This window comes from Thunnus thynnus, chromosome 6, assembly GCF_963924715.1.
Source record: "Thunnus thynnus chromosome 6, fThuThy2.1, whole genome shotgun sequence".
Taxonomy (NCBI): domain Eukaryota; kingdom Metazoa; phylum Chordata; class Actinopteri; order Scombriformes; family Scombridae; genus Thunnus; species Thunnus thynnus.
In genome coordinates this window covers 2,845,006-2,855,916 of record NC_089522.1, presented here as the reverse complement: position 1 = coordinate 2,855,916, position 10,911 = coordinate 2,845,006, and the positions used below count along the sequence as shown (strand labels likewise).

The window sequence follows — 10,911 nt, the reverse complement described above, 5'->3', positions numbered from 1 at the left end:
GTATTGTTAGTAAAATGCATCATATTGTTATTTGACTCTGTTATTTTGTCCAAATAACGGTGGACAGAACAAAAAGACAACTGCATTTCCATATTTTGTTTTATTTAATTTTCACCTTTTATATTGATATTTGTGACAACAGGCATTGGTTTGACAGTCAAGGGCAGAAGCTTTTGGACTGTGAGGCACCCCTGCCACCACAGGGGGGCACCAGAGAGTGGGGTTGTGGGGCCACTACTAAAATAACACCCAAATCACTGACCAAACTGTCAGTGATTGAGTTACATTGTGGGTAATGTGGGTACCAGGTTTTGACAAGAAGGAGGAATATGCAGAATCAAAATGACGATCAATCTAAATACTTTTACTTTTACTATTATTTCTCCCATTATGGCTGATTATAAACCAAATTATCAATCAAATTGATGCATGTATATGGCTAGTCTTCAGCTTATATTATGAAGATAAACCTCTATTCAAGATATACAGTGCATCATAATGGACATCAGAATTATAATGTAATTTTGTATGGCCAAAGTTGTTGTACTATATTTATTGGCACAATGCACAGTTTTAAACATAAATGTTAACATTTGATGTATTGCACCAGAGTTAGCTTAAAACTAATTTTCATCTGCAGTCCCTTACAATTAAAACATATTAGCTTTTTACTTACTGAGCGAGTGTACACAAAGTCACATAATGGAGGAGGGGCCAAACCATTTAACATTTTATAAACTAGGCACAAATTTGAGAATAATCTAAAATTCTCAAAGCTCAGTAAATTGTATTTCTCCAATACCCTACTTGGCTTTTTGTCAAGAGATTTTAGAGTTTGTTTGTATAAGGACTCAAGAGGTTTTATGGCTGTTTCTCCAGTCTGCCCCCAACACGTGATGCAATAAGACATATGGGAAAGAATCATTGCATGCAAAAATATCAATCATAGCATGCAACAACATCCCATTCATCCAAATTAAGCAAATTAGCATTTATTATACAGCATTTAATCAGACACAAGCCCCTGGGCCTCGTGCTTCTCTTGCTAAAAGATCTCTGAAGTGTTGCCCACATGACGTCTTGATGTTTGATGTTTTTTAAGCTGCGTTTGGAGGCAGTCAAGTGTGTTAAGAAGGCTTTGCTCCCAAATACTTGAAACTAAAGCTCTACAGTGACATCAGCAATGGCATTTTAAATTGTCATGAAGGAAAAAAGTGTGAGAATAAGGCCTTAGAGAAAAACATATCCTGGATAAGCCTTTAAACTGAATACAATAAAACTTGGATCAAAAGAGACAGTTTATTGAACACTTGATCAATATTCGTTTTACTCTGCGTTGGCCTTTTCTACATCTGTATTTGTCCTGAAACAAACTGTGAGACTACTGTGGGTGAAACCACATCATTTATTCCCATTACACAAAAACAAACAAATGACAAATATGGAAAGAAATACATCAATCTGTAGCATTGCTTTCACATACCAGGTTTGTTTGTATTTAGCATTGTTTTGTTATAGCTACATCTGCATTTCTGGTTTAATCAAGACAGGACTTAAATTCAATAAGTGAACTTAAATACTCGTCTGAGTTTCTTGAGTTATACATTTACAACACTTTTAAATCTCTTCCTAAAACATACTTTTATCAGAAAGTTTTTCCTGATTTTTTTGTTTTTATTGACTGCACTTTTGCTGGCGACACTGCAATTGGTCTAATTTTTTTAAATTTACTCATTAATCAAAATGAGTCAGAAATTGTTTTTATGATGCACTTGTTTTGAAATTGCATGAAGCACTTTGTAACGTGGGATTAGGAAAAGTGTTCTATAAATAAAGATTATAATAATAATAATTATTAATTATTACTATTATAATTCTTCCTCTTCTTCTTCTTATTATTACATTAGCTTGTTGTGTTACTTACCATACCCACTATACTTTTCAAAATGGGGAGCTACTCAACCACTTCCTGCTCTCGATGACATCACCAGTGATGTCATGGGTTAGACAAAGTATAGGGGGAATAAATAAACAATATTAACCACCACAAATAACACTGTTGTTTACCTGTTATAGGTGGGGAAGACTTAAACACCCTTGCAAGAAATACGGTTCTTCTTTGATAGATTGGAGGGTCTATTTACAGGGAGAGTTGTTAGTTTGGGGGAAAGCAGAACAGAAGGAGGATGTGTAGAGTTTTCCTGAGTTAAGCCAGTTAAGATAAGTTTGATTTGTTTGTTTTCATTTATTGGAGGTACTGTTTTTTTGGTTACACTGGTTGGAATAAATCACTGTTTTTTTTGGTCATTCAACAAGCCTTCCTTGACGCTCTTGCTAAGCTTCCTCAAATAAACTTGCTATCTTTTAGATATGTTGTCATAAAAAGTGTAAAAAACATGGTGAATGAGGCTCATTCATACATTCAAACATTGTTAAATGTTGAACTAGACTCTATACAAAATAGGGCTGTATAATGTTTTCAGAAAGTTCAGAGATGTGCTGGTTACCAACCAGGGTAAGTACAACAGAAAAATAGCTTTTCAGAGGTTTGTATGATGTACATGTACAGGAAGAATTTGTGCTGTAGTGTTAACTCCATTAAAATTAAGCTTTTATTCAAAATTGAATCAAAATATTTTGAATGTATCTTATCTTATCTAAATCAAGATTAACAACATATTTGTATGTCCTTCATTGAAGTATGGATTCCCTACATCACATTATATCTCGCTAGAAGTCAAAGATCTTTAGTTGAATCGTTGAGAACAAAAAATATATATATTCTGCAGGAGGTCAATACAATAAATTAAATCATATATTCATCCCCTATTTAAAATGGAGAAACATAAATCCTGCCTCAGATCTATGAAGTAATTGTCTTCTGCTCTGCAGTTATCAGTCTCTAACACCAGGGGTCAGTCTGCCCCTTTTGGTCACTTGTCAAAGGATGATTTGCTTTGACAAGTAAGAAGCTTTTTGTTGTTGTTTTTGTTTGTTTGTTTTTTTAACTACATTTTTTCTGTTGTGAGAGTTGAACTCTTGCTTATAGTTGACTCGGTGGTTTTGGTTTCAGTCAGAAAACTTAAATTTTGGCATAAACCACATAAGAGGTTAATACAAGGTGGGGAACCCTCAAGTGTGGAGATATTTCACCAATACGTTTGAATACGTTTAATACGTAGCATATAAGCATTTCTAAAGTGACGTAGTTCAGATGACATCTATATGACTGTCTAATCAGGAGTCGCATGAGTCGGGTGGTTGGCTAGAAACTTACATGGAAGAAAGTTGGAAAAGCACCAAATCAGCAGAGAGCACTGTCGAGACCGAGCCGACAAAACCGGGCGTTTTTAACGAGACGTCGGGACATTTGCAGTGGTTTCATTTTATTCTTATTTTTTATTTTAACCCAAACCATGATCTTTCCCTCACCCTAACCAAGTGATTTTTGTTCCTAAACCGAACCAGACCTTAACCACAGCATTGTCACATCATAAAACATCCTATTTCAACTGATAATTGCCAACATCGAAACGTAGAGATTCAAGGTATGAACGAAAACATTCAACGTATCCGTGGTTTGCAGAAATGTTTTGTTCTGGCGATGGGTTGAAGTGTGACATTATTGATGTTATTGATTAGCTACAGCTGGTGCCCATCATGACGAAAGTCTACAAGACGCTGATGAGAATTCTCAAATCTGGACCTAAACTTGTCCACAACATTTCTGATTAATGATGAAACTTTTTTTGGTCAAAAGAAATATGAATTAAAATCAATTATGCATTCAGATGAAATATTTTTAATCTGACTTTACAGAGAATCTGTCTGTCTCTCATAAACTCATTTCCCTCCTCATATTATGTAATGATTTTATTCTCCACAGTAACTTATGATGTTGTTCAGCAGGTGCGTAAAAGCGCATTTTGGAGCGCTCCAGATGCATTATCCTGTTTCCAAATCTGCACTCAATGAAACACCTGCAGGACAATCTAGATGAATGTGTGTGTGTGTGTGTGTGTGTGTGCGTGTGTGTGTGTGTGTGTGTGTGTGTGTGTGTGTGTGTGTGTGTGTGTGTGTGTATGTGTGTGTTGACCAGACCAGCGACATGCACATATATATCTGCCAAGGAAGAGGATGATTACAACAGCACAGGCTGTTCTGATCAACATGCCAACAGCAGCTGTGATGACAACGTACAACCTCACCGGACAGTGCGACTGGGTCAGTGAGGAGACCCGAACTGAGCCGCGCGTAAGCGAGGGTCTGGACGCTGCCGGCTGCCTCTTTCTATCTATACTGCCCTATGGACAAGCAGCTCCAGCGCTAATATGTGTTTTTGTGTTGCTGACTCTCTTTTCGTTTCTGATTAACGGACTTACCCTATTCGGGCTCGGACGTTCCGAGGATCTCTCCTGGGAGCCGCGCTTCGCTTTTCTTAAGAATCTAATGTTGAGCGACCTTATGCAGTCCGTCACCTTCGGTCCAGCTGTCATCCACTCACTGGTCCAACGCCGGACGATGACGTTCAGCACTTGGTGTTACGTCCAGTACTTTGTGGGGACCGCCAGTATTTTCTCCAGCCTTGTCACCATCACCTGCATGGCGCTGGAGCGCTACTTGTACGTGTGCCACGCCATCCACTACTTGGTCATCCTCACTCAAGTGCGCTTACGGCTAGTCTTGAGCCTCATTTGGGTTTACTCCATCTCCATCAGCATCGTCAACATGGTGTTGCTGCACATGGGAAGAGGAGACCAGAATGAGTATGTCACCGGGGGGCTACTGTGCGAACCAGACACAGTGGAGCAGCACATGGGTTTCCCGCGTGCCTCTGCTGTCTTTCGGAAACTTGTGGGCTCCTTTACTTTACTAATGTGTCTGCTGGTCTATGCGTTCTCCTACACGAGGATGTACCAGGACGCGCGCAACGCAGTGATACCGTTCAACGCGGTCAACACCACAGCGCGCAAGACTGTGGTTTTCTACTGTGGCATGCTGTTCCTGCAGCTGCTGCCGCTGCTACTCAAAGCAACCACAGACGCGCTGTGGGAGGTCGAGGGGACCGTGGCTATGATGGCGCTACCCTCTCAATCTCAAGGCGTCCGCAAGGCGAAGCAGATCCCCTCGGTCAAGGCGGCCGTGCTCCACATGTCCCTGATGGTAATGCTTATAGTGCCACCGTGTATCAACCCGCTAGTGTACGGGCTGAGGAACGTGGAGATGAGACAGGCGCTACTCAGCCTGTTCCGGGGGTGGACGCAGAGGAGGGACGAGGGTGTGCGCCGAGTGGAGTGGATAAGAGTTGGAAACATTGTGCGTCAAAACCGCGCTCAGGCGGGGTAGGCTGAGAGCGCTGGCTAATGTGAAGATTTACAGTGATGCAAGTCGTCTGGGACAAACTGATTTTATGATCCAGACACAAAATGAACATCCACAACAAAAACTACTATTGTACAAAACTTTGGAATTTGCATACCATAAAATGAAGACTTTTTTTCCTTGGCACTCTTTCTATTTTGATACTATTTACGTTTATCATCCACTAACGCAAGAGAAGATGCAATCAGCGAAACTGGAGAAGAGGAAGCCAGTTTACATATTATGTCTGTTTACAGTTTTGACAGTCAAGTTGCCTACTGCTGCAATATTTTAAAAGAATGCTGTGGAAAATCCTCGATGCTGCTGTAATTGTATTGGCTTCTTCGTATGTTTAAGTTGCTATTTGTGCTTTCCTGAGTTTGTCATTTAATTATATATGTATTTATATTTCAAACTAAAGATGACTTGCGTTGAGCAGGACCAACATGCTGCAGGGGCAACAGGAGATACTAAATTTATATTTTATTAATATTTTAAACGTTTAGCCAGAGTGCCTCCACTTTGCCACTTTGCCTTGGCCTCTGGTGGGATCAGTCAGCAGTCAGCTAGTAAGAGCAGCAAATTCTGATTTTTGTGACCAATCGCAGGAGAAACACGTATTGAGATTAGGGGTGCCACGCTCTGTTCTAAACACTAGACGACTCCTTTTGTGTGGCTCAGTAATGCTGCATATATAGGTCTTCAAACTGGCATGTGAGTCAGAACACTGTACTTTTGGATTCTATTTTAAAAGCATTGAAGGGATTCTAAATGGATTATATGCTAAACTTGAACCTTTTTTATTTTTGATTCAAAAAGTCTTACATCGAACTGTTTTATCATGTTAGATTTGTGTATTTTGATTATTTTACCTTCTATGACTTAAATGTGCAATGTACAGTATAATGGTTTAAAATCAGACAAGTATCATTAAGAATAGGCTGTAAGCAGGGGAACCCATTATGAATTCTTCTGATTGTTATTTCTTCTCCCAACTCAACCCTGCAATCTTCTTGGTGCCTTGAAACACAGACATTTAAATCTCCTCAGCACTCAGCAACAAACAGACAGACAGGTGTATGGAAGTCCAAGAATGACCGCTGACATTGTTCAATCAAACTGATATCTAAAGATACATTTGAAGGAATATGGTTTTTATATTTTATTATTATTCACTTTCTTGAAGAGAGTTAGATGAGTAAATTGATGAATTATCTCATTGATGAATGAGATAAATTGATATTACTCTGATGTCCATGCGTTAACTACAAAGCAAGAGCAGGAAGATGATTAGCTTAGCTTAGCATAAAGATTGGAAGCAGGAGGACACGCCTGGTTCTGCCCAAAAGCCAAAAAGACACTTATAAACACCCCCAAAGCTCCCCAGTTACCATGCTGTGTCTCATTTGTTGAATACCTACAAAAACAACAGTTTATCCTCTTGCCAGTCTGGAAGCCATTCATGGATCATTGTCAACATTTTTCAGTCACCGTTGTAAGCTGCTTGATATTCAGATCCTCAACCAAAGTGACAGCTAGAATTGGAATTCAACATTGAAACAATTATGTTTCGCTTGGGGTATGTGCTCAAAAACTGGACGTGTATTGCGCAAGCTTTGCCTGATGTCTTATTCTGTTGCTCTTCTTCTTATTTGTCATGTAAGAGCCCATCTCCAGTTCCTGATGGAGGCCTGATGAGAAAGTGTGTTTGCTGAGGGGCAGCAACTGCATGAATTGTTGATGTTGCACCTGTTCAGGACTTATGCAAGACCTGTCACTTCTTATTTGTCCTTGCTTATCTGCTTTGAGCAACAGCCAGATTAATCAAAGCACACCAAGGTTACTTTTTTATACTTTAAATATGAATAGAGATATACATTGCTGCAAACTTGAAGTCCTTACTGTATTAGTACTATTGATGCCCTGCACCAGCTCACAATCCAGCACAATATAATGGCGTGGCACAGGAATTGAGCCCAGCTCCATACCCTTCATCAGTACAAAAACCCCCGTTTCTGTCTTAGGACATAAAAATGTCATTGATGAACTGCTCAAAACCTGAACCAGTTTTGGGAATCAGACCAGAGTCAGTATTTATATCAGCACATAACAGCCTCTGCTCCAAAACTGTAGAGCATAGCATAACTGGAACATGCAACATTGAACGATACAAAGGAGAAGGTGAATGATGCAGAAGTGAAGGTGAATGTTGCTTAGCTATCAACTTCAACAGCGGACACTTGTCCTTCCAATGACCCTTCCCACAGCAGTAATTACACACTCTGGCAAAAAAAAAATTGTGTATGTGTAATTAAAATTTGTGCAGGAATTTTTTCAACAGTGAGGTCTCTAAGAGACAGACACACAAATTTCCTACCTGTGTATACAACACTGAAGCTACAAACTACAAGTTACAGATATGAATATTGACCCTGTTTTTACAGTTGAATCTAATTGGTCAACACATAGTTAATCTGTCCAATCAGAGGGCAGATGGTTCCATCGCATTCATCCCCCTGCAGGTCCTGATTTTTAAGATGGACGACAGTATGGTCTCTCCCGCGACCCAGGTGGGTTTAATTGTACTTGAGGATGCTTTAGATAATAATGGTAGACAAAGCAGTTAGTTTGCTGTTATTGTAAGGCAACACAGTTGTCCAAATGCATATTTTCAATGTAGGAGGACAACCGCTTGTTCATTAATTGTGTTAACTAATCTTTGATTCCCTAATAAGAAAGAGACAGACTCGCCTGGATTCCAAAGTTGGTAAGAACAGACCCTCAGCCTGCAGAACTGACCTTTGCATCCCTCTAAGTGGGGGTTGATGAGTGACGCTCAATGGACTCAGAAAGACCTCCTAGGTAACGATTTCTGACCAACAATTTGAATTACGGCCTGAGCTAAAGGCATGAACTGACCCTAAAGGCCACTTGGACCCGAGAAAAATAACTCCCACCTTAGTTGGAACACAGCCTCTTATCACCAAAGCCATAAACTAACCCACATTCCTGAGGACTTTGTGAAGCCTCCTTGCAAATCTGAGGCAAACCTGAAATTCATGTAAATGTCTAATCATTATGCAACTTATATCATGTTATTTGTCATGTAAATACAAGAAGAATGGTATAACTTTCATAGTTTTATGACCATCTACTAAAGAGATATAAGACTTAGATTTTATTAACTTTATACTACAGGTAACAATACTGCCCTCTATTGACAAGAATTAAATTCCCTTATGCAAAGAGTTCGTGAATGTTTGATAGCCATGTATTTGTATTTTAAAATCATCCAAGTGTTTAACTTTCTGATCTATTGATCTATTAACCTCAGAGACAATCATATTTTAGTAGGTATATTAGATGAGTAGTTGTGTTGAAAGAATGAAGTTTCTGAAGTAACAGGAATGTAAAGATATGATGAAGATGAAGATTTGAGCATAGTCAGACTAAACTTTATTCAGTACTCAACTCAAGTCACTATAAGCCAACCACAGCCTGAATCCTCAACTTAAACTCCTGAAGAAGAAAAAAGAAAACAACACTCGAAGCTGAACCTCTACCTGCTCTCTGAGAGCAACACTACAAACTAGAAGTGAATCCGGCCTACAGACTCTTTCAGAGCAGCCTGAAACAGCTTGATTCTTTACTGGCAATCAACACCTCTGCACCTACGAAGACGTGCCACAGCCCGAGGCCTGATCTGGACTCTTAATGACAAACACTGCTGGAGATGACGACTCCAACTCCACCACGACAAAACACCTCAACAGAAAGGCATAACATGGCTTTGTGATCAAGGGTTGATGTCGAATAATGTGAAAATTAAAATTATTTATTTATAGATGTTGAATTAGCTTTCCCTTAGCATTTCCCGGTGCAATACGTTAAGCCTTGAGTCACACACTTCAAATTCTCTATTATTTGTATTATCATTTACAGACCTTATTTATTTATTTTACTTTCTTTTATTTATTATTTTCTGTATATTATCTTATGCTTTATCATGTATCCTCAAGATGTTTAGCTATTAATAAATGTCTTCATTTATCCTAAAAGTGTTTGGTTATTTCTTTGAGCTGCATTAAACTGAGGAAACTGTTTGGGACAAGAACTTATGATTATGAGACTGATTCATTGATTAAACTGAACAAGGGTTAGTGCTCCCTCCTGGCACGAACAAAACCTAACCAGAAGGGAGGTGGTGCCCCAATAATGAGGTAATTCAATAATAAAGTATTAATACTCCTACATCAAGTACAGGAAAGCTGCTTTATGTACCCAGAATAAAATAGTAATGTAGCTTTAGGATGTTAGTAGCAACATCAATGCTGGCAAGGAACTTTTCAAGCTGAAGGAAAACCAATCACTTGGCCGTGTTACATATTGTTGCTCTGCTTTAGCATGTTTGATTAAATAATGTAAGTATTGGTAGGCTAACCATTAAAACATGTCACTGAGAAAAATTGCCCTGAGCAAGTTGTATCCCCAGATGGATCAGCAGTTGATGTTATTGTATGACTGTTATGTGTTGCCATTGATGATGCTGAACATTATTTCTAACATCTTTCTAATAAGAGTAATATCCAGTTTTCCCTTGTGCCAATAAGTATATAATTCACTTTGTGTGTAGTTGCTAAATGCATCCGTGATAAGCAGCACTGTAAAAGCGGACATATCACTTGTATGACCTGATAATAACACCCATTTGCTAGTAGACATAAGTTGTCATTCTCATATTTCAGATACTGAAGGAGGCCAAAGACTACAGCTGGTAATAAAATGAGTGTTATCGGGGCCGTGCATTCCACAACTTTGATCCAGAAGGCCAGATAATCTACATCAACTTGGTTTACAGTCACTTCAAATTTTTTGTCACCAGATGATCCACATCAGGATTGAGGCAGGTCGAGGCTGCTGCACCAGCCTCCACCACTCAGGAGCCATTGTAGATGCACATCAGACTCCACTGCTTTTCCCTTTTTTTCTTTTGGTATGTAAGGATTAAATATGTGGATTCCTTGAGATTTTTAATTCTATTTTTTCCAGAGGCCACAGACAGAGGTTTGTCCCTGCATCAGATGAAGACCACCTGTGAAGTATCCACAGTCACCCCACTACATCAAGCTACATGTTTGCCATGTTAAATTGTCCTCCAGATAGCTGTTAATCTATGACTTGTAATCCAACCTTCTGTATATATTTATTCTTGAACCAAATAAATTCTTATAACTCTAGAAAGTCATAATTCATTTTGTTTAACTTCTTCAAGACTGCATGTCATGATTAACTGTTAATTAATTTGTCCATGCCATTAGTCTAAATGAAAGTGAGGGTCTAGTAACAAACATGTATTTGTTGTCACTTTATTTTAAATTGTATTGTTCAGGTGTATAGTCGCACGGGAATTTCTAAAACTGTCGAATTATGGAAAGGAACTGACTTATTGAAGGGGAAATAATGTACTAAGTCCTGTAGATTGTTAAGAATTCAAAGAAGAACTATAGTACTTCCTCTTCTAAGTAATACTTCAATGAGATATACTGTACA

At 38.8% G+C, this 10,911-nt stretch overlaps 1 protein-coding gene across 1 annotated transcript; it reads left to right on the top strand.

The window, feature by feature from the left end:
- Window positions 1–4,170: 4,170 nt before the first annotated feature.
- Window positions 4,171–5,346, top strand: LOC137185244 (olfactory receptor 14A16). The gene has a single exon (XM_067593592.1). It carries the CDS (start codon window positions 4,171–4,173, stop codon window positions 5,344–5,346), a length of 1,176 nt encoding a protein of 391 aa, XP_067449693.1.
- The last annotated feature ends 5,565 nt before the right edge of the window (window positions 5,347–10,911 follow it).

Coding starts and splice junctions, on each gene's coding strand:
- LOC137185244 (XM_067593592.1), top strand. CDS start 4,171: ATGCCAACAGCAGCTGTGATGACAACGTACAACCTCACCGGACAGTGC.